Source organism: Episyrphus balteatus, chromosome 2 (assembly GCF_945859705.1).
Source record: "Episyrphus balteatus chromosome 2, idEpiBalt1.1, whole genome shotgun sequence".
Taxonomy (NCBI): domain Eukaryota; kingdom Metazoa; phylum Arthropoda; class Insecta; order Diptera; family Syrphidae; genus Episyrphus; species Episyrphus balteatus.
Genome location: NC_079135.1, coordinates 165,196 through 188,438, shown reverse-complemented (window position 1 = coordinate 188,438; position 23,243 = coordinate 165,196). Strand labels below are relative to the sequence as shown.

Here is a 23,243-nt window from a genome sequence, read left to right as displayed (position 1 = left end):
ATTTATAGGAAAATCTAACTCAACCAATTTATTTGTTTCCCTTATTGAGCGTTTATTATTTTTTTTATATTAATAGGGAAATATTGTTTCTTATGTTTCACAATCAATACTGCTTTATGGTGCTGTAGAAATTGTCAACAAAATACACTTAAACCAAGAAGTATTTATTTTATTTCACACAGCGGTGTTTTTTTTGTTCTTTATTTTTATATTTTTAAATAAAAAAAATTCCAATAAAAATAAAAACAATATCTTGGTGGATTTAATTTTAAATTAAATTAAATTTTATTATACTATACGTATCTATATTTATTTGAGTATTTATAAATGAGGTTTATATTCAAGAAGATAATTTGGTTAGGTAACATTTATTTTCGGTTTAAATGTGCATCAAATGTGTAGGTATATTTAATAAATTAATAAAACACGCTAAACTTAACACTCGAGTAAAGCAGCAATAAATAAAGACTTAAAGTTGAGATATGCATTTTATTAGAAAAAAAAAAATTAAAAATGATCTGAACCATTTTTTAGAAAATTAATTTTTACTGAAAAACATTGTTGAAAAAATAGGCACTGATAGAAAGAGAAAAAGGCAGATAAATTAATTTATTAGTTACAATTACATAATAACAGGTACATAAAATCAATATTGATGAATCGTAAAATTAAGACTCTTTTCTGTTAATTATTTTACTTCGAATTTTTGTATCTGATTAAAATATTTAACTATACATTAAACAGTTGCAATAGTATACATTAATTAAATATAAAGTAGGTCATTTCGAGATATAGGCATCATGCATTTAACATACCTGCTAAAATACTTAGTGAATTACATTTTCTATTTCTAACTTGCATATTTTAAACAAAACCGATTAAATGCAATAATTTCCTAATTAAAAATAATAACTATTGTTATAGAATTATTCTATAACACTTACTATTATATTATGCTTAACATTTTCAATTCAAATTAAATTTACTCAAAAATTAATTCGGGCTGTATTTGAAAATCTGTTAAATGAATGCAAACAGTAAAAAAGAGGAGAAACTGTGAAAATGTTTCATGATTCTATAAAAACTGTCGTTCAGATATATTTAAATAGGTTGTTATCCACCAAGGGGTCACTTCATTCATTACAACATCTTTATTATTTTTTTTTTTCATGCAAATCGGAAATTTTAGAGTTTTTTTTTACATTTTTCCTAGCCCGATATAAATGCTCCAGGCTCAAAAGCAAATTTTTATTTTGGCAAGCGAAATCAAAACAAAATTCAAACTAAAATAATATTCAGCCATACCATTAAAAAAAAATCAGTGCATTTATTGTTCAAATGTTTTCCACCACTAGCACTGGTATCCCCTAACTTGTTGAAGGCATTGGTGCCTTTCTATAAGGATGGACTAAATAATTATTTTATTATGGTAGGTAAAAATGAAATTAACTTTTTAATGAGTGGGTTCTAAGACATTAAATTGTTTAAGAAACATTCTAAAAAAGAATCTATTACGTGTATAATACATGCGTAACGAAATTTCTACGTTGTTTTTTCTACACTTATTACATTCATTTTAGAATTGAGCTATGGTTTTTGACAAATCAATTCACTTGTTGTGTTTTTTTTTTTTATTATAGAACCAAATGCTAACAAAGCGTTACAATATAAGTTTTCCTTTTGCATAATATGTAATTCGAAGTCTAACAATTTATTTAGTATATTATTATGCATTAATGAAAATTTCAGTACTGATAATATTATGTGAATTGCGTATTTAAGCCTATAAATATACTTTGCAACAGTATTTAAATCAATAACTTCTATTAGTATATACATTTAACTAGATAAACGATGAATTTATGCCTTTAATGTTTTTTTTTTTTTTTGCTGATTTGATTAGTACATAATATTATGTAGGTGTGATAAATGTGCATAATTTGTTGTGACCATTATAGTCATGTAATACATATTTTTATTTTTATATAAAGTTATTTACTTAATGCACCTATTTTAACATCAAACTTATATTTAACTATGCATTAGATTCTTTAAGGTTTTGTAAGCGAGCTAATTGATGAGGAGCTAATTCTTCTGGTATACTGGCCCTGCCACCGATAACTTGTTTGGGTGTTTCACGTTCAGCTTCGGCTGATGCAAATGCATCATCAAAATTTGCTTCGAAATTAGCTTCGAAAGCATTATCAGTTGATTCAGCTTCAGTACTTTTTTCGTTGAAAGGATCTTTTGGTTCTGATTTAAATGGTTCGACAGTTTCAGTGTCAGATTGGGGCTTCTCGTCATCTTCAAAAAGCGGCTCAGAATCATCTTCGACATTTTCATTTTCATCGCACATCTTTTCAGCGCCTCCATCATCGGCAACAGAACGATTTGGTTCATCGGTTGCTCGTGATCCACCACCCCTTTCTCCTACAGGGGGGAAAGATTTATCTGTTCCATCTTCAACCATAGGGGTTGCAGCTGTAACAATTATTTGTGCCATACCTAAGTCTAATGTATCAGCATCCTTTTTGCCCATTGCTTCTGCGGCTAGAGCTGATGACTTTAGTTTTTGTGAAACGGCTTTCATATTGGTCTCAGTTTCGTCGTCCTATAATAAAGTTACGTTTTTTTTCATACAGAACATAAAGAAAAAACAATTTCGTTTAACTCAACATCTACAAAATATAAGCAAAAATCATACATGCAATAAAACTGAATTAAAATAATTCAAACGAATAAATCAACTAACGGTTTTGCATTTTTATAAAAAAAGAAATTTCGACTTTATTTAACTTCGCATCATCTTGAGAACTCGTCGTCGAATTTTGTAGCGAAAAATGAAATTCGTTTTTTAAGTGGATTTTAAAATTAGTTTATGTTTATGAAAAAAATTTTCTCTTGTAGATAGATGTACAGTAGGGGGTTTCATTTTATAATTCAAAACTTAAAATGTGAAAATTTGGCAGACTTTGCTTACGCTTACGAGTCTAAAGTGATATAAAACATTTTCCAAATTGCAAGAAAATCGGGCAGTCATAATCTCAGATGGGACCACAACTCTCCCACTCTACTGCTTCTTATAATGGCTACGCATGTGAGGTTCACCGGGTTGACCTCAGTTAACGTAGATATCTCAAAAGTTTGATCATTCAGAATAGAGCAATAGTTGGATAGAGCAATCCGCATATTTGCAGAATTGTTTAAGTTGATTTAAAACATTTCTAAGAGTCTGCTTTTTACCAAATTTCCTTAGATTATTAAAATAAAGAGTACACTATGGAATGCATATGTATTCAATAAATGTCTTAGGCTCTAAAAATTGACAAAAAAAAAACTAACTAAAATAAGAGCACAAACAAAATATAGAGTAATAACGACTACCTTTTTTAGTAAATACCTAAATAAATAAATAAAAACTCAATTCGTTGTGATAACTGATAATAAATAATATCATACCTACAAAAAGTCTAATTATAAAAAAAAACTTCTAATATCTCTACAAAAAATTGAAGATGGAACAAAGAGACGACTGATTTTCAAATTATTTTCGCTATATTTTGTACTTTTTGTTCCATCAGTTATTACAACATTGAGATTTTTTTAATTACCTGACTATCCGGTTCTTGAATGATAACTATCAAGGAAAAAACATTTACTATTTAATCACATGTAAGATTTTAATTAAATTATATTTTATGCAGGTGGGAATGCACTTTTCGCAGTTTTTTTTTTTTTTTTAATAATTCAATATAAATTAACAAATATTTCATCTTATTTATTTGGCAGGTTTTCAAATTCATATTAATTTAGGAATTAAAAAAAAAAAAAAAAAAAAAAACTCAAAGCTCCGAAAAGTGTAAGCCCTATAACACTCATAATTTAAGTATTGTTGAAAATTGCGACATAGCGGTAGATTTTATTTATTTAAGAAACAAAAAATAGTTAAGAAATTTTTAGTGAAATTTTGTACAGATGTAACCAGTTATTAGTAATATATAAAATGTTTTAATACGTGCTATACAAATACTTCTGAAATTGCCTTTATCTTGTAGCAATAAATATAGCAAAATGTTGATTAAAATATTTAAAATTACCTCTAAAGAGTAAAAAGTACAGTAAAAGCTAGTAATTTAAGTAATTTTAAGAATGCGTATTTAAAACTTTTTTACCTGGAGGAGGAAAACTTGGAATTCCATTGGATACATAATTTGAATCATCATCTGAAAATATGTTGTGGTTGAGTAAATTTTTTTATTTTCTTTAAAACAAATTAAAAATAATGATTTGGGCTAAACAAAAACAAATTTTTTTTTAGTTTATTAGGATTAGAACGAGAAAACTTGTAGAGCACAACAGTTATGTACATAAGAAATGTTAGTAGAATTTTACTTAAAAAGTAACAATAGTCACATTTTACAGTATCCGCGAATTTTTTTCTGATTCGAAAACAAAAGGTCTGAACATCAATGAATTCTGTTAGGAACAGATATATCCTTTAGCAACAAAAAGTTTTACTTTCCTGTTCAAAACACTCAAAAACAGGGAGTGGGCTCCATAGTTAACATACAGCATACAGTAGAGTGTAAGGAAATCCCTATCAATAAAATGTATGTGATATCAAAATCAAATTGAACATCATTTACAATTATTTAATGAACAAAGACGACACGACAGAGGTCAGAGATTTGAAAGTCGCATCAAACCAAAAGAAGTGACCTTTTTAGTCGTATCATATCACAGAAACATAAATAATAAGGTTTTAAACTAAACGGTCACTGTGGCGTATGCGTAACATTTTTGTTTGTTTTTAACTTTTATTGTCTTTAAATAATATTTTTTTTCTGCAAAAAATAATACCTGGAATATCTGTTGATTGGAACATATCCTCATTTAATTCATCAGCATACTCCTGTGGTAGTGGTGGTGCCATTGGAAGCGCTATACTGGGTGGTGCTGTTGGTGGGGGTGATTCATCTCCACCATCAGTTAGAGGTTCTCCGTTTTCGTCGCATTCTTCTACAACCAAAGATGGGAAATTACCAAATTTCCCATCGAGTTCGCCTTCCCACCAGCCGTCGTCAACACCATGTGCGCTTTTTGTGACAATTTTTATAATTTGTCCTTCTTCAAATGTCAATTCATCTTCTGCAGTAGCATCATAATCGTACAAAGCGATACAAAACTCTTGTTCTGGCTTTTTCTTGTGCGGTGCCATTATAACCGATACCTGGTCAGGTGATTGAATGGAATCTACAGTAGGATCCTCGTTATCCACCGTGTAATCAACAGAAGAAAATGATATTTGAGACCGGAGTTGATTAGTGTTCGATGTGCTGTTTACAGCTTCTTGTTCGATGTCCAAATAATTATGAGGAACATAACCCTCTTCGCCACGATAGTTTCGAGCGCGTAACCAACCATCACCATCTCCTTCTCCAATAACTTCAAGTTGTTCGTTCTCAACAATGGTTAACTCATCTGGATTTTGAGCCTTAATTTATAGTAAATATAATACATATATAGTGAAACAAGAAGATTAATAGTGTAATTATTTACCGTGTAACTATATAAGGCGGTGCACTTGAAAATAGGTTCTTTAGGCTCAGGAATTGTAAGCTCTTCATCTCGATCCTCAGCACCCCAATTAACTTCAGTTGGATCTTCCCAAGCTCCTATAGTGGGAGCAATAGCTTCAACTGCACGTACTTCTTCCTCTTGTTCTGTATTGTAAAGAGATATTTAAAAAATAATATTCATATCAACAATTTATAAGTTGACTTGCCTTCATCGCTATCGCTAAATGTTCTTGCTCTTGCCAATTCCTTATCTTCCAAGGGGGTTTTAACGTGAGCAACAGCTTCAACTGCTTCTTCTTTGTCACTATCATAGAAGGAATCTGAGCTGGGATTTTCCTTAAATTATAAATTGATATGGGACGTTAAATGGAGCATTTTGGTATTCAATAAATTATAGAAACTAATATTCATTTTTATAAAAAAAACAAAAAACAAAACTGGCTAAAATTAAAATGGGTCCAAACTGCAAGCAGCTTTAGAATACAAAAAGAACTATCAAAATTGGATCACTCACTTTAAAGTTACAAGAAAAAAAAAAAGACGAATTGATAACCTCCTCCTTTTTGGAAGTCGTTAAAAACTAAAACAAAGTGACATATTAAAATTTACTCTTTTTTTTGCTGAGCACTTATATTGCAAAAGCAAAACAAACTACCCGACAAACAATTTTGGTTCTATAAAGCTTTACAGATGCAATTGTTGCTTCTGTAAAGCATTATAGAAGCAAAATTGTTAGTAGGGTACATATACTCAAAATATTCACTTTATTATCAAAATCGTTTATTTTTAGACGGTTAGCTCTATAAGCGGAAATTGACACTTTAGGGCTTCAGAAAAACGCTCCAGGTGAGCATCGTATATAATATCAATGAAGCATGTTAATATTAAACTATTAAAGTTTTTCATTTGGAATATTGTATGGACACATTTTAAAGAAGAAAAATACATTTTTTAAATGATATGCATAGTTTAAGACTTACTCCTTGTCCTGAAGCGTCTGTTCTCATCGATAATGAACTAGCAGACCTTGTTAGTTCCTGAACCCCCATTATTTCAGCTTCTTGTACCCATTCGTCTACGTTTATTCCCCCATTTCTCAAACACTCTAGACAAGCCTCAGCTTTAGCTTTCTCTGTTTCCGATCGTCGAATAGACTCACGGAATTCTTCTATTTTAGTATCCAAATCGGGTCCATTGGGATCATTCGGGTCAGTTCTTTGGCCTGAATCTCGAAGTGCAACACAAAGAGCTAATTTCTTTGCATTCTCCCGAACACTACTATTTTCTTTAACTACACGACCTGCTAGATTTTTGGCCTCCTTAGTAAGTGTTTCGGTTGCTGACTCATGTTCAGCAGTAACCTTGCGCACTGGATCATTGTCGCATGGTTCGAAATCATATTGAATGTGTTGCTTAAGTACAGGATAAAAAAGATAGCAACATTGCAAATTATAGTCTCGTGTCAGTTGCTGGGCTTGGTCTCGGATTTTTCCAAAAGAATTTTGAGTTGCAGAGCATGTTAGCAGCTCTGTACGCCCCATTAATGTCAAGTATTCAGCAACTCGCTCGAATACGTAATTCTCCATTGTTGTCATAGTTGTTTGTAAATCGACGGTAAAATAACGATTTTGATGTGCATTAGCTGCTGCTAAACTAAGAATATAATCATTTCGAGCTCCTGTAGATTTTTCCTCAAGTAATTCTTTACGTGAAGTAACACGAGCACTATTTTTTTGCAACGAAGTGATGGATTGAAAGAATGATCCTTTTTTCTTTTTAAGCTTTTCTTCAATGTCGCGAGCCTTATCGCGAACATCATGTGCGCAGTGTTCCTCGTCAAAGTATTGCTTTTTTGTTTTATCTACATCGCCTACAGTAAGATGAAGCTCCTTTTGGACATTAACGACTTGATTTAAACATTTCTTCGCAATCGCTAGCTTATAATCACGCAAGACTTTTGCTTCGTCAGCAATTTGCTGTTGAAAAACTTCAATTGCTGCAAGACGAGCTCGAGCCAACTTCTCATTTTCTTCTAAGACTGTTCGCCAAACGCTCCACATATTCCTTAAAATAAAAATAAGTTATGCACTTGTAAAAAAAAATGTATTGGAAAAATAACAATTAAACAAAAAATTACGTTGCTATCAGATCAGGCGAAACTGATAGCTTCATACTTTGTATCAACAATTTTTTGGGTTTAGTTTTTCTTAATTCTGTTGAAATTTTAAGGTTTTTTTTATTTTTATTTTTTACCTTCTCTTTAACAGCTGAACGAATATGTTGACGGTTTTTTTATAAAAATCAAATCTTGTTTAAGGCATTAAGAGATCAAGTGTGATTTATAGGTTATTATTATATTAATAACTAGGCACATTTACGAATTTTTTTAATACCTAAATGGTTTTGAATTTTAAGCATTAAGAATAGGGGTGTTAACCTAACCTAATTACTTCTTGGTGTAGTAAGCAGAAACACTTTAATTTTAAGAAAGATTTTCTTGATTTACTCGTTCTTTCCAGCCAATTTTTTAATAAAATTTCCTTAACTGGGGCCCTATTCCGCAAGAGTGAGTTTTTTTGTGTGAGTTTTCCTCTGCCTAAGGCAATTTACATGTTTTTTTGTGTACACAGAGGAATTCTCTCTTGCGGAATTGGGCCCCTGTATGCATTAACAAAACCCGAAAATTGACTTTTTTTACAACATTTTCTAAAAATGATTCTCGTTACCAAAATTTTGTATGCTATACATACGCATAAAGATAAAACATTAACATGCGAGCATATTACTTTTAGCTGACCTTATTAAAATCTTAAACATAAAACCTCTGCCACTTATGTATTTGAGATATCGAACATTTATGTCATTTTTTTTTTTTTTTATTTCCTTGTAATCGTTTAAGTGTTCCAGTTACAAACAATATATTATTCAGAGCTCAAGACCTTCGAATCTCTACTCAAGGTCAACTCAATGCCAGCCGATTATAATCTTTAACATCCTTTAAACAATAAGTGCTATATGCACATCAATTAAAATAGTTAAAAAATTACTTACCATCTCTCCTCCATTCCTTCCATTTTTATATCAGGAATATTTGGTATCTTTTTATTCAAGTATGCCGAAGAAATCTTCAGCAATGCTTCACTATAGGATTTTTCGATACTTGATCGTTTGATGGTAAATTGTCGAATATCCTCCAACAAATCACACTCATGTTGATTTTTAAGTTGCAACTTAGAAACTTGTTCGGTATGTAGATTTTTCAAAAACTTGACATAATTTCCCTGAAATTTAAAACATCATTTTATAAACACAGATATAAATGTTATCTGAGGAAGTTAAAGAAGTCTCTACTCAAGCTGCAATCTTAAGAAATAGACATTCTTATAAAGTTGATAAGAAAAGAATTAAATAAATAATATTAAAGAGTGTTCTTTGTGTATAAATGTATGCATTCCGTTATTTTTTTCTTTTACGTATCGATTTAGCGAATAAAATTGTAGTATATGATGCCAAATCGATAAATTAACTACAAAACTTCTATGTCACAGAAGTGCAATAAAACATCTAATACAAAATTCAATTGAAACGAATGCTCTGCTTTACCTTTCGCGGTGGAGGCTGCATGTTTTAGCTTTTAATGATTTTCAGGCTTATTTCGGAATTACGAACTGGAGCGGTGTTGATTCGACTATGACTTTTTGAAACGCCCAAGCAAAATGTTAATGATACAAATTTAGTAAAAATGAATTTTAGGTTTTTCTCTTAATATCACAGATAAAATTAAAACAAATAATTATTTTGTTATATAATAATTTTGGAATTATAAAAAACAAGCTTTGATAAGTATAAAAAATTACAAATTAAATACATTTAATTCAAATTTTTAAGTGATTTATTATGTGGGTGTGATGGATTAAAATGGATTTTCAATAGAAAAAAATGCGTTTAGTAAGTAGGTAGATATAAATTTTGATTGTCGAAGCAAAGATTCATAGAAACAGCAATTAACTAGAAAATAAAATTAATCTTTTCATTAGAATGAAATCGTTTTTCAGTAATTTTACAAGATATATAGGCGCAATGAAAAAAGTTTTTTTTGCTCTTATTTTATATATAAACTTCGTTTGTTCTAACAGTTTTCTTGGCCATTCCTTTCAGCTACAAAACTCTTTTTAATTTATTATGTATTTTTAATTATTACTACTCTGTTATAGTTTTCTTTTTCACATTAAACACAGTTTTAGTAAGAAACTTGAAGCATTGAAAAAACTGACAATTTTTCTCTTATCGATTACCACCTCCGTCCTTATTTTTTCCTCTTTCCAGTTAAAGCTTTTCTGGAATAAATAAAGCTCAGAACACTAACGAACACATGCGGAAATGACATTTAGAAAACAAAACTCACTACGCGCAACTGCTAGTTTTTTTCGATACAAACCCCATACAACCCAAAACAAACTCAAAAACATCAACTTTCATTTTTTGATGAATGAGAATTTTTTCAGGTTTATATCATGATAAGTATATGAATATACGCAACATTCTTTAAAAAAATAAAACCAAAACATTAGCAACCTTCAACGTTTTTTTTTTTAATGATAACTAAAATAAATGAAAATTACATAGTTATGAACGAGGAATTCGCGTTATCAGTTTGAACACAAATACACCCAGTTTACAATTTATTAAGTTTTATCAATAAATTGATAAAAGGTGAATGCGTTGATCAAAGGGTGGTGCATGTTTTAAATTCTAAATAAAAACTGACATGAAAGCAATTGACCATTCATAGTTTCTTCACAATTTGTGGATTTGTCGTTTCTAAACAAAACTCTTTGGTTTGTCTGAAAAAAAAGGAAAATTAGATATGGATGCCATTTTTCAGGTCTTTTTAACACGCATCTGATTCAGTCAAAAATAAATTCTTAACTGGACAGAAACATATGTATTTCAAAAACTGCGTCTATTAAACAAAAAATATCTTTTATAAAATGGCATTTTACTCAAAACTCCCTTTACGTCGTCGATAGCTGGTTTTGGAAATCAGCTTCTCAATTTTCTCTGAAAATATTGTGTCTAACCTGTGTAATTACTTTACACTCCAGTTTAAGTTAGACTTAAAGTTAAAATATGACAAAGGAATTTACACTTCAGTGTAAAGTGTTAATCTGTGTTTTCTAGAGGACTTACAAGTAGTTGAATGAAATCACATCCTCGTACTATTGTGTGAGAAAGGGTTTGAACTAAAAAGTTCACATTTTCTGCAAATGTCGTCGTAAAAAGCGGCATAAGTCGAAATTCGACGATTTCAGGAGAGCTTTTTAAAGTTTCTAAACAAATTATTGCAAAACGGTTACTTTTTTATAGTTCGAAAACCTAAGATGTAGATAAAGTGCTGATTACACAAGTAGATAGTAATAGAAGCTATTTTAAAAACGCATATAACAAGATTGATATAGAAACTCTGCTAAAAAAAGATTCTAAGCCTAAAATCTTAGTTTTCGATAAATTAGATTAGTAATGTTGCTTTTGGATTTGAGTTTCTTTTTTTTTATCAAATTTTTAAAAATGGATCAATGAATGTTCTTAAAATTTAGTTCTAATTTAATTTAACAAATCGTCAGAACGGATTTCCAAATTTTTGTTTCAATAATTTGTGTATGCAAACTATTGCTTTTTTTTAACGGTACCAATAATTTTCAAAAAAAAAAATCAAATATTATTTTTATTACTTAAGAAATCAAATAGCATGTTTCGTTTGGCGGTTGAAACTTGAAACCTTTGAAAAAGAAGATTTCGTAATTTTAAAAACAACTTTTAATACTTTTTTTTCATTTCTAATAAAGTTAATGATAAAATTATTCTTTTTTGAATGTTATACAAAACTTAAACATTCTAACCAACTTTTTCCATAAGAGCATGTGCTTTTTGTTTTTACTTTTTGTTCACGTCAGAAAATATGTAATTTTGTTTATACTCAGGCATTTCCAACTTCTAGAGATTGTATGTATACTGTTATCCTTTTTTTTTGTCCTATACACTAACGCATTTCGAAAAAGTAATATAATATTCCTCCAGACTCTAGTCTGCTTCTTCGCAACTGTGAGTCGCTCTATTATTACCCGAGACTCCAACGATATGTACTTGTTTTTTAATCCCTCCCATGTCTTTGAAATTTGAAAGATTCAACTATTCTTAAGGCATCCATCTGGGGCATTTATAAAAGGAAAATATTTTGCTCTATTTTGCTGAACTTATCAAAAATAGAACTTCAAAGAAAAAAATAATTAGTCAAAATTACAACAAAAACAAAAATCTATACATTTTAAAATCTAGACTCTACAAAAATGCAATGAGTAATGTTGCGTGAAAATGCATTTGAAAGTATGTATAATGTATTTGAATCCTAAGTAAAATCTAATCAGAGTTTTGAAACTGAAACAACACTTTTTTGGATATGATAAGACTTACCTATAACCTGTTTTAACTACAAATTATGGCCGTTTTTTATTGGTACTCAGTATTTTACTGACTAAACATTTTATGCTCTAAACAACAACAAGCGATTACTTTTATTTATTATTAATAATCTTTTATGAATGGTTAAAAATGCATAATTTTAGAAAAAAAAATGTCCTCTGTAAAGCAACAAACAAAAAACTCTTGTTTATCCTTAGCAATCATTTGTTGTTATTTCCCGTACTGTACTGTACTGTATTAAAAAAAAAAAACACGGCTTAAATAATTTCGCAAATAAGTCCAGTTCGAATTTGAAATTAAATAATTTCCTATACAATTTGACATTAGGTATTATAATTTTTCAATTTAATTGTAAATTTGTTTACAAAATTAATTTCATAAACGCAAAAATTAAAAAAACAAAACATATTTTTTTAAGATCTAATCACTTTATTGGGTTGTATGTACACATTGCTACCATTTACGGTATAAAATTGAGAATCATCAAGAAAGCAAACTACAGAACTCCCAACATCATTTGCTTGCAGGTTTTTCCCCAAGAACATGCATTCTTTTGATCCTGTTTCCAGTTGAACATTTGAAAAACATGATCCGTAAGACACCTTCTTTTCTCTTATAACTCCTCTGGTACCAAATATTATTTCTGCTTTGTGTTCATAGTCTAGGAAGCATGTGTCTGACTTTGCTTTGTTAACGGCTCTTCGAAAACGATCTCCATATCCTCCTTTTTTTGTTGTTAGTCTTTGATTAATCTTCTTTGTTCGACGAAGATCCTTTTCTATTTCTCTAAGAAATAAGTTCAGGTCGGATTCGGAATCAATTTGTGAGGAAACAGAGCAGAGGCGACTCTTTTGAGTGGAGTTTTCATCATTTTCGGAATCGGAGGATGACCAATTGATCTCCGTTTCGTAATGACTAAGTTTCAAATGATTTTTACGATTTGAAACTTTTGATTTCATGTTTATATTTGCGGTGTCTGAAGAATTATCCGATTCTTCGTTTGATGAAGACCAAACAATCTCAGATTCATCCAAATTTGGTTGAGTAGAATTTGGTTCGTTTTCTGTGTTTGCAAAGTTAGATGATAGTATAGATCTACTTGGTGTATTTCTTGATATATTTCGCTTTATGATTTGTTTCTTTCGAATCGAAGGTTTTCTTCGAAGATTTGTTTTGTTTTCTGGAGTTTTGTCTTTGATGAGATCAAATGTTCCCAAGATCTTTCGCCATTGATCTTTGTTTTTCTATAAGAAAATAAATTTATTATAATTCATGTGTTCATAAAACAAATACATACTAATTGAAAGTCTATTCCTGGTGATGAGTTGTAGCCAAAATTAACAGATTCTTGATCATCTAATCCTGAAAATTCCATTTTAAAAAATTTTTAGTTTTTTGAAATATCAACTTAACATATTTTTTTATTGTGAAGTTGATGGTTTGTATGAGGTTTGACAGACGTCAAAATGTCTTTCGAAAAAAAGGTTTGTTTGTGTACTTTGAAAGTCAGCTATTACATGAAGCCTCAAGAGGCTTGACTCTTTTTTCTAATTTTCTTTTGATAATCATTCTGTGAGGCGCGTACTATTACACGATGCCTCTTGAGTCCAGGACTCAAATTTGACATTTCTCTTTTGATTTAAAATTTGTTGTTGTATTGCACCAAGAAGCAAAAAGAAATGAAAGAGAATGTTGAAAAAAGGAAAAGTGGAAAAAGAAACGTCAAAAAAGAGTCTCAGAATTCCGACCCACGACTCTCTGGTCGGATAATTTTTTGTTTCATCTTTTTTCTCTTTTGCACTCATTACGTTTGAAAAGAGGCGCGCCTCTTGAGGCTTCATGTAATAGCTGACAAACACACAAATTAGGTCTGTTTAATGAATCTGATCCGCACAGAAAAGATTCGAAAAGTACAAGTTTTTGTGTTTCATGAAAAATACGAAGTTGAACTTTTCTGTTCTTTCTTGTTCTGACAGTATTTACAAACTTGTGCTGCTCTGATCTGTTGTCTTTCATTAAACAGACCTATTATCACATTTATGGTTCAGCAATTTGTATCTTCTGAAATCGGTGAATTTGAACAAAGGCTCAAACTCAACGGTGCAAGCATAAATTTGTGTTTTAACCAGTGCTAAACCTCAATTTTACAACCGATTTCATAAGAAACAAGTTGTTGGACCACGGATTAAATATTTTTACAACTGGGCCTTAAAGTATATAATATGGAGAGCTTGTGCAATGCCAAACGCAAAGCTTTTAAAGGGGCGCTAGTTTCGCTAATTTCGATGAGCTGCTGGTGCATTACATTTTCATTTGGTGGCAAGTAATAGCCTGATTTCACTAGAGCCCAAATAAGATAATTAAGCAAATTATATCATTTCGAATGTCAAATTCGATAGAAAAAATATTGAATTTGAAATCTGAACAGACCTCATTTGCGAAATTATCTCATTTGGAAAACAGGTTAATAGAGATACATACAAAAACTCCGACTCCATATTATTTTATTTAGTACAACAAACACATGCAAAGCAAAACGCCATTCCCATTAGGTTCTTTGGAGTCAAATTAAAATCTTGCTCTTCCTGCCTACTTAATTTTAGCCGTTTTTTATTATCACTTGATCCATATAGATCATTAATTAAAATGTATTACAACAACTACATGAGATCTTGCTTTTCATCAGGATCACGAATCGTGATCTTGCTTTTCATCAAGATCATGAATCGTGATCTTGCAAGATCTCATGTAGTGGTTGTAATACATTTTGATTAATGATCTAAATGGATCAAGTGATAATAAAAAACGGCTTTTAACTCCATCTCTTGATTCACCATATAAACGTAGTATGTTAGCATGTGTTGCACGCTTTCTAAATTTGTTTCCCTCCTAATGCATCTTTTCTAACATTCTACTAGTGACACCTAGTTTCTAAATACAAAAGCTTTCAACATTCAGCTAACTGACAGTAAAATATGTATATGTTTGCAGGTTGGCTCCACTTTCCCTTGTATTTGTGCGGAATGGACGGACATAAAATGATTTTGCGTTTGCAATAACTTTTTTTTTTTAATCAAATTGGGTATGAAAATATAAATAATTTTGCTTATGAGATAGTCAAAAGAGAAATCTAAAATAAATAATTATAATTTCCAGCATTTACCTTTGTAAGTTTCATATAAAAATTGTGTGTATTCAATTGGAAAAAAAACTTGGCTTGCGTCAGTAAAAAAAATTGCAATTCAATCAATAATTTATTCAGAAACAATTTTCCAAAAACAATTGCAATTCATTTAAATAAAATAAATCATCTCTTACCATTTTCAGCTTTAATTTTTATCCATAACAAACTATAAATCATAGTAACCATGTCCAAGAGATTAGCAGACGAGGCAAGCAATGCCAGTGGTTCCACCATTGGCCAACCTCCAATAAAAAAAGTTCATTTCGAACCTCATTTAATTGGACCGGTTTCCACTTTAGAAGAAATGGATATCAAAGTCTTAGAATTCCAAAACAAGAAACTCGCCCAACGCATTGAACAACGAATGCGAACAGAGGCCGAGCTCCGCCACAGAATAGAGCAACTTGAAAAACGACAGACACAAGACGATGCTGTCCTCAATGTCGTCAACAGATATTGGAATCAACTCAATGAAGACATTCGTGTACTCTTGCAGCGTTTCGATGCCGAAACTGCTGACGAGTCAGAGAACAAAAATGAAAACGAAGTAACAACATCGTTCTTAACCCAATTATCTACTTGGGATAAAGAAGAACTCGATGATAAGCTTGCAAATCGGGTTCAAGTTTCCAAGAGAGCTGTTGCAAAAATTGTCCAAGTCATAGACAGACTAATGCAAAGAAATGAAAAGATAACAGTCGCACTTAAAAGTGACACTGTCGAGGATGGCGACAAAATGCCACCCATTGAAGAGACTCTTAAGCAATCGCATATTGAAATAATGACGGAAAATAGGAACTTACAGAACCTAAATACATCTCTGCATGAGAAATTCCATACCATGTCACTGAAAATGAAAGAATACCAAGATGCTCTCACGGCTAAGGAAACAGAAAACGCAGAGCTCAAGAATCAAATTGATGAGCTCCAATATGACTTGGAGAAGATCCATTGTCGCAATGACAAGTTGGAGAATCATTTGGCTGAAGCCATTGAGAAGTTGAAGGCTTATCATCAAATGCATGGTGATCCAAGTAAATCAACATCTTCTGCTGTCAAAGGAACGACTCCGACTAATGTAAACAGTCAGCACTTTGAAGATCTTCAGAAGGAACTTGAAGAACATCGTGAGTTGTCCAATAATCGACTCCAAGAGTTGGATAAACTTCATGCAACTCATCGCGAGACGCTTAAGGAAGTTGAAAAACTTAAAATGGATGTAAGTGTTTGTTTGTGTTGGCAATAGCTTTATTCTTAACTTTTTTTCTTGCAGATTCGTCAATTGCCCGAATCGGTTATAGTTGAAACCACAGAATATAAATGCTTGCAATCTCAATTTTCAGTTTTATATAACGAATCTATGCAAATTAAGACTATGCTAGATGAAACTAGAAATCAATTGCAAACTAGTAAGAATCAGCATCTTAGGCAAATTGAAGTTATGGAAAGTGAAGAACTTATTGCCCAGAAAAAGGTTCGCAGCGAAATGATCCAAATGGAAGATGTATTGGCACAGATTCGCAAGGAATATGAAACATTTAGAATTGAATTTGAACAGAATATGGCTGCTAATGAGCAAACAGCTCCGATAAATCGGGAGATGCGTCATTTAATAACTTCTTTGCAGAATCACAATGGTCAGCTGAAGGGCGAAGTGCAACGTTACAAACGGAAATACAAAGACACATCTGCCGATAATGTTAAGGTTAGTTAATTGTTATTAACAAAAAAACTTGCATGTATTTTGTTTTTGCAGTTGAGAAAGGAACTTGAAGATATGGTTATTAAGTTAGAAGGAACTAAGAACCAATCATCATCAAATGATGAATTTAAACAAGAAGGATCGATTAAGGAAGAGATTGGCGTTGATCCATTGGTGTCTGTTAAAGAAGAGAATGCTGAAGCACATGTTAAAGGTATGCTTGTTTTTTTTTTCAGTTAATTAACTGCAACAATGCACTAAAAAATTAATTAGTTCATAATAGCCGGGTTTTATTTTCCTCGTGATTTCCAGATCAGATCATTGTTTTTATTTGCTTTGCAACAAAAGTAGGATTTTGTTTTGTTATTGTAACGAAAGTAAATACAATGATCTGATCTGAATCACAGGGAAAATAAAACACAGCTAATATTAGAATAAACTTTTTTCGACCTTATAATAATCCGCATGTTCAGGTTTTCGTTTGTCTGAGTTGGAAAATTACACTACCAATGACCACTATCGTCTTCGAAAAAATAAATACGCAAAAAAATACAACCGAAGCAGCTAGTCCTTAGTACTTTTACTAACTAATACTTCTCAATTATATTGTCTCCACACTATCTCACAATGTGCTGAAATTCACATAAATTAAGAAATATTGGCAAGCACATGTTGCAAAAGTTGACTAGTTACGCTAGTGAAAGAATAAAGTTTGGTTCTAAGAACAAAAACCGAATCATATTTGAATCAGTGATAAAACTGTATTAAGCATGTAACTTTAAAAGCAAAAGGTAAAGCTTTTGTCCCTCAAACGATGTGTTTGTACTTTTGTTATAATTTCTAACTTCATACAAGTAAATGCATCCTTACAACTTAACACTGGGGACATTATAGTTGTTTCTTCAATACTGCCCATAATCTCGTAAAGGCCCTTACTACCAAATTTATTTTTTTAGCCTTTGTCTTCAAATAAGTCCGAAAATTCCAAATACTTTTTTTCATTTTTATATGCAAATTGCTGTAATGGACTTAGTGTTTCCCTCTATAACTCAGAAGCATGAAAAATGTAGTAAGGGCCTTTACGAGATTATGGGCAGAATATACCTCGTCTAAATTGCAATCGCTGGTAAGGAATTTTGACATTGACATTATAGTGTATAAGCCTAGCCTCTTACTATGCTCTTCAAATTATACATTGAGTCGGAGTGTTCCCTAAGTTTTGTCAACATTCTTTTACAATGCCTTAAATAACGAATATTGAGCGATTATTATTTTTAAACAATGTTCTCTTTTCTCTTTGCTTATCTATATTTGCGGACCCGCCTTAAAAATTCATTTTGGTTAATCTTTTATTAGCATATTGTATTGAATGTCGTCAAAAGACCCCTTTATCTTCTCTCGACTTCGTTATTAACGTAAAAAAAATTCAATTTAAAACACTAAGTTAGTAGAAGTATAATAAGAGTATCTATTTATGACATCAAGAAAAACGCTTCTCCTTAATCTTATGAAATCCACGAATCGCGAAAAAACAATATCAGAATCCCTTGAATTTTGAGATTATTTTTTCGGGATGCGTCGAAAATTTAAGAAAAGAAAAGCATTCGTGGTAAGGCCGACTCTGACTTTTATTAAATACTAACAAGCTTACTTCTAAAACTAGTGTTTACAACTTTTTAGACCAAAATCATATCATACTTTTGGATTTCGCCGCTAACTAATGAAAAATCATTCAGATGACAATAAATAACAAATTTTCCAATTCTTAGTTGAAGGCGATGATGCAGATGATGATTCCAGGGAACCAAAAGAGGGAGGTGTTAAACAGGAAAAAAATCTTTCTTCTTCTCCGGTTGATAAAAAGGAAGTTCAAGCTTGTACCGGTGGTGGTTCCAATGTCAAGGTAGAAAGAGACACAAAAGATGTTCAAAAAATTAAAGAAAACAAAACAACCGAGTCGGAGCTTGTAAGAGATTTAAAAGCACAATTAAAGTGAGTATGCAAGAATTTATCTATTTATTGTACTTTAATATGAGTAAAATATATTGTAGAAAAGCTATTAACGATCAAAAGGAGATGAAACTATTGCTAGATATGTATAAAGGAGTTCCAAAGGACCAGCGCGATAAGGTACAGTTGATGGCAACCGAGAAAAAACTTCGTTCAGAGATTGAGGAGTTAAGACAACAAATTAAAAAAATTCAAGAAAGTAAGCGGGAAGAGCGTAAAAAGTTGGCCGATGAGGAAGCAATACGAAAAATTAAGCAACTCGAAGAACAAAAATATGAATTACAAAAACAAGTTGCAAGTCAAAAGCCAGTTGAAAACACATGGGGTGCAGCACCAGGATATGTAAGGCCATTTGTTGGTTCCCATGAAGAAGAAGCTTTGCTTAACGAAATGGAGGTTACTGGTCAGGCGTTTGAAGATATGCAAGAACAAAACTCCCGACTCATACAGCAACTTCGTGAAAAGGATGATGCCAACTTCAAACTGATGTCCGAACGTATTAAAGCAAATCAGATGCATAAGCTATTAAGAGAGGAAAAACAAATATTGGACGATCGCATGGCCACAAGAGATACACAAATTGAAGCTATGCATATAGTTTTAAGAAAATTAGAAGAAAAAGAACGAAACTTGCAAAATACAGTTGCTACCATAGAAAAAGAGTTGGTTTTACGTCAACAAGCAATGGAAATGCACAAACGCAAGGCTATTGAGTCTGCCCAATCTGCGGCTGATCTAAAACTTCACTTAGAGAAGTATCACTCCCAGATGAAAGAAGCCCAACAAGTGGTTGCTGAGAAGACAAGTTCACTTGAAGCAGAAGCCTACAAGACTAAACGCTTGCAAGAAGAATTGGCACAGTTCAAGCGCAAAGCGGAACGTATGAAAAAAATTGAAATGGCAGGAACAACAATAGACGAAGTTATGTTAGAAGAAATAAGAGAATATAAAGAGACTCTCACTTGTCCTTCGTGCAAGGTTAAGAGGAAAGATGCTGTTCTTTCCAAATGCTTCCATGTATTTTGTTACGACTGTTTAAGAACACGTTATGATACGCGTCAACGCAAGTGTCCGAAGTGCAACTGTGCTTTTGGAGCCAATGATTATCATCGCTTATATCTTACATAATTTCTCTAGGTTGTTTAATATTCTAGACATTTAGAAAAAAAAAATAAAATTTTATTTGTATTAGATATAAAAAAATAATCTTTCCAGGAATAAATTCTAGGAATTAAAGAATTTATATTATTTTCAGAAAAATGCTTTTATTAAAATGCATCTAGAAATAAAAACAATTAGTATTCAAACAAAATAACGAAATTGTACTTTTTTTGGTCATAGTAACGTGGGTTTGCGCCATGTATTAAAAATACATCAGGCGAACGGATGTTCAAGAGAAGGCAAGAAAGAAAACATTAGTCTAACTACGAAGCATCACGTTTGCACCAGAAATATTTTTGATGCCATAGAATAACCAAAACTGGGGTTGAAAAAAAATCTAGCATGGATAAGTTGGTAATTGTTTTCTTTGAATATCACTGTACTTTTCCCATTTCAAAAAATGGTAAAGTTTATATTAGACTACTGTCGTAATTTATTTCATTAGTAGTAGGTACATACAATTATAAATACCCAAGTGATGTAACTTTTATATCGATATGAGCAGGTGATAACTGATAAGCGAAGCGCAACGGTAAGTGCGATGGATTCGTTATAAAATTGTAGGTCCCTTCCATTCTTGTTAAATAATTATACTCACACGATGATGGGTTGATCACTAGGCATTGTCTCTTCATGGAGAATGCAGTCATATCGTGGCACAAATAACTTTTTTTTTACGGGAAGCCCTTTCACTACGTGAAAACAATTTCTTTATTTCTCATACTACTGTAACGAGTTAATATTATAACAAGTAAGTTTTCTTTGAGGTTCCCCTGGCACAAAAATCTTCCATCGCTAGCGCAGCTGTGGGCTCTCTTACCTATGAGCACAGATAATAAATTATACAGATGTCTTATTCATATGGAGAGAAATGATATATGAAACTGAAATTGACCAAAAAAGAGCTTTTCCAAAAGCTTTAAAATATTCAGTAAATATACACAAAATCATCTCGCTCATCTTCTTTCTTAAAAAAAAAACCTCTTCTTTCCTATGAGAGTGAGTGAGAAAAAAATGTCCAATTGAAAAAGATCTTTTTCAGCTTTATTTGCTCCTTGTCTGGTAAGGCTTGTCTGGTAAGGAAAAAAAATGATTCATATTTTTCTGAGCAGACAAGATATCTGTATGATTATATTATCTGTGCTATGAAGCTATGAGAACAATAGTGGGGTATGTTAGAATACTAATTTATTTAATTCACTTTGCTTTTTAATACTGTAATGTTTAATTTTATTTTAATTTTATCTTTGATAATAATTTCAATTTGTTTATATTTAAATAAAATTGTACTCACTCGATTTCGAACTATCAAACAATAAACATCGTTTTGCTATAACAACAGGGTACACACTTTTTTTTCAAAAATGAGTTTTTCATAAAAACTTAACTATATCTATTTCAATACAAAAACAGATTAATGCAGTTAGATACACTCAAAAAAGGATGGCACTCAAAAAAGTGTTGTTTTAAAAAACCTTGTATCTTAAATCTCTCGTAGCTCAAGACTGAATTTAAGGCTTACGCCACTATTGTTCTCGTAGCCTCAATTCATTTAGTTGTTAATGACGCGAGAGATATTCTGTCGATTCCCACCATACCTGTTTTGTAATTAAATATTTATAATAAAAAGCCTATTCGGTTACACCACTTAAAAACCCTAGTATACATGTATACCCTACTTCTCTGCTGGTATTAGCATGGTACATATGTAGATATTCCCTGACACATACATAGTATAATTGTTTTGCTATGGTATCTTTACTAGCATTGTGACACAGACATTAGATGATTTTAAACTGTTATACAAAACAATAAAACATAGTGTAAACTGTTATATTAAACAACAAATAACATTGAAACTGTTATACCAAACAGCAAAAAAGTGAAAACTATCATACCAAACAGTACAAAATGTTTTAAATGTATCTTGGCTGAATTATCGGGAGATCTCGACATAATCTACATTATAATTACATTTTTAACCCAAACGATAATCTAATCAAAGAGCCTATCGAAAATAGTACAAATTACCCATTTCTTTGTCAAATTTTCCGTTTTTATGGTTATGGTCTTGGTCTAATTAAACAACCTATTAAGGGCCAGTTTGTTGAAAGTGGGTTAAATCTCCAATTTGTTTATTACGGATTCCCCTTAATTGAGAATTAAGAATCTCTGATAATCAAAGAGCGTTTGTTCAAATTTTTTTCACCTTGATTAGCAAATCATAGTTTTTCCAAAAATCTTTCCAATTTCCAATCTATCTGTCAATTTGTTTGTCGAAACTTAATCAAGAATTAAGTTTTTTTTGTCATTTAGTTGACGTTTGTGATATTTCGTGAATTTGAATTATTTTAAAGCGCTAAAAGTAAGGAAGGTAAAAATAAATACTTATTTACAAACATTAACTTTATCTTTTTGGCTTACAGAAAAAAGAAAAAAACATTTAAGAAAATAAAAAAAAAAGACGCAATCAAGTCCAACAAAAAGAACGAGAAAAGAAATATTCTTTACAGATTTCCAACACAAAAGGAGCAAAGCCCGCTCCTCAATAAGCTTAGCGATATCATGTGCATTGTGTTGATGTGTTAATTTGAATTTAAAATAAATAATAGATTTCATTAAAATATATCAAAGTTTTGTGGTCAGTAATTTTCTTTTGTTTTGGCTTTTTGCTTTTAAGATATATTCAATGATGTGCTTTAAGAAGTGCCAGAAAATAACCGGTAAATAACTCTGTACGAATGTTGTCGTTTTTATATGGTGCTATCCTGGCTTCTCATTGGCGGAATCTTTTCATTAAAATCGACTACCTATATTATGAAGAACTGCCGTTGCCACAATAACATTTTGGGCAGTTTTTGCTCAAAACAACAACAACGCATATTTTTTTTTACTGTATTGAGGGATAAACAAAATATTTATTTAACCTTTCACCAATGTAAATAATCTATATCTTGCCAGTGCGAAAATCAAGTATGAATAAACTGAATTCCAGTATATCCTTGGTTAAATGGTCCTAATCGAGCAAAATTGGATGATTAAGAAAATCTCAAATTAACTGCTCTAATCATGGATTCCTTGATTACAATTTTTGTGAACAAACGAATTCTACGATTATCAACTGGAA

The 23,243-nt window shown here is 31.3% G+C and overlaps 3 protein-coding genes across 15 annotated transcripts in view; 1 reads left to right on the top strand and 2 right to left on the bottom strand.

Moving 5' to 3' along the window:
* Positions 1–1,838: 1,838 nt before the first annotated feature.
* On the bottom strand, positions 1,839–9,904 carry LOC129909965 (protein nervous wreck). Of its 10 annotated transcripts, none has more exons than XM_055987153.1 (11): positions 9,714–9,904; positions 9,183–9,273; positions 8,631–8,860; positions 6,560–7,643; positions 5,786–5,915; positions 5,560–5,723; positions 4,861–5,494; positions 4,173–4,223; positions 3,612–3,637; positions 2,506–2,611; positions 1,839–2,460 (listed from the first exon to the last, which is right to left on the bottom strand). In XM_055987153.1, the coding sequence occupies exons 2-11, from the start codon at positions 9,201–9,203 to the stop codon at positions 2,036–2,038; spliced, it is 2,871 nt and encodes a 956-aa protein (XP_055843128.1). In that variant the 5' UTR covers positions 9,204–9,273; positions 9,714–9,904; the 3' UTR covers positions 1,839–2,035. The 10 variants fall into 10 exon arrangements, 8 of the variants coding, with proteins under 8 accessions (XP_055843128.1, XP_055843129.1, XP_055843130.1 ...); XM_055987154.1 differs by having other exon boundaries at positions 1,839–2,451; XM_055987155.1 differs by having other exon boundaries at positions 1,839–2,430; positions 9,714–9,902.
* A 2,561-nt stretch (positions 9,905–12,465) lies between these two features.
* Positions 12,466–23,243, bottom strand: part of LOC129908268 (uncharacterized) — a 32,415-nt gene continuing 21,637 nt past the window's right edge. For both annotated transcript variants that reach the window (XR_008771253.1, XM_055984655.1), the window contains exons 2-3: positions 13,357–13,421; positions 12,466–13,303 (exon numbers count right to left, since the gene is read on the bottom strand). Coding sequence is in view for 1 of the 2 variants with exons in the window: in XM_055984655.1 (XP_055840630.1) it covers positions 12,473–13,303; positions 13,357–13,421 (896 nt within the window). In the remaining variant the exon portion in view is untranslated. The remainder of the gene's footprint in view (positions 13,304–13,356; positions 13,422–23,243) is intronic.
* Positions 15,059–20,262, top strand: LOC129908267 (E3 ubiquitin-protein ligase Bre1). Of its 3 annotated transcripts, none has more exons than XM_055984653.1 (6): positions 15,059–15,141; positions 15,387–16,462; positions 16,517–16,948; positions 17,000–17,159; positions 18,715–18,937; positions 18,997–20,260. In XM_055984653.1, the coding sequence occupies exons 2-6, from the start codon at positions 15,428–15,430 to the stop codon at positions 20,081–20,083; spliced, it is 2,937 nt and encodes a 978-aa protein (XP_055840628.1). In that variant the 5' UTR covers positions 15,059–15,141; positions 15,387–15,427; the 3' UTR covers positions 20,084–20,260. The 3 variants fall into 3 exon arrangements, with proteins under 3 accessions (XP_055840628.1, XP_055840629.1, XP_055840627.1); XM_055984654.1 differs by having other exon boundaries at positions 15,062–15,226; positions 16,517–16,942; positions 18,997–20,262; XM_055984652.1 differs by having other exon boundaries at positions 15,062–15,226.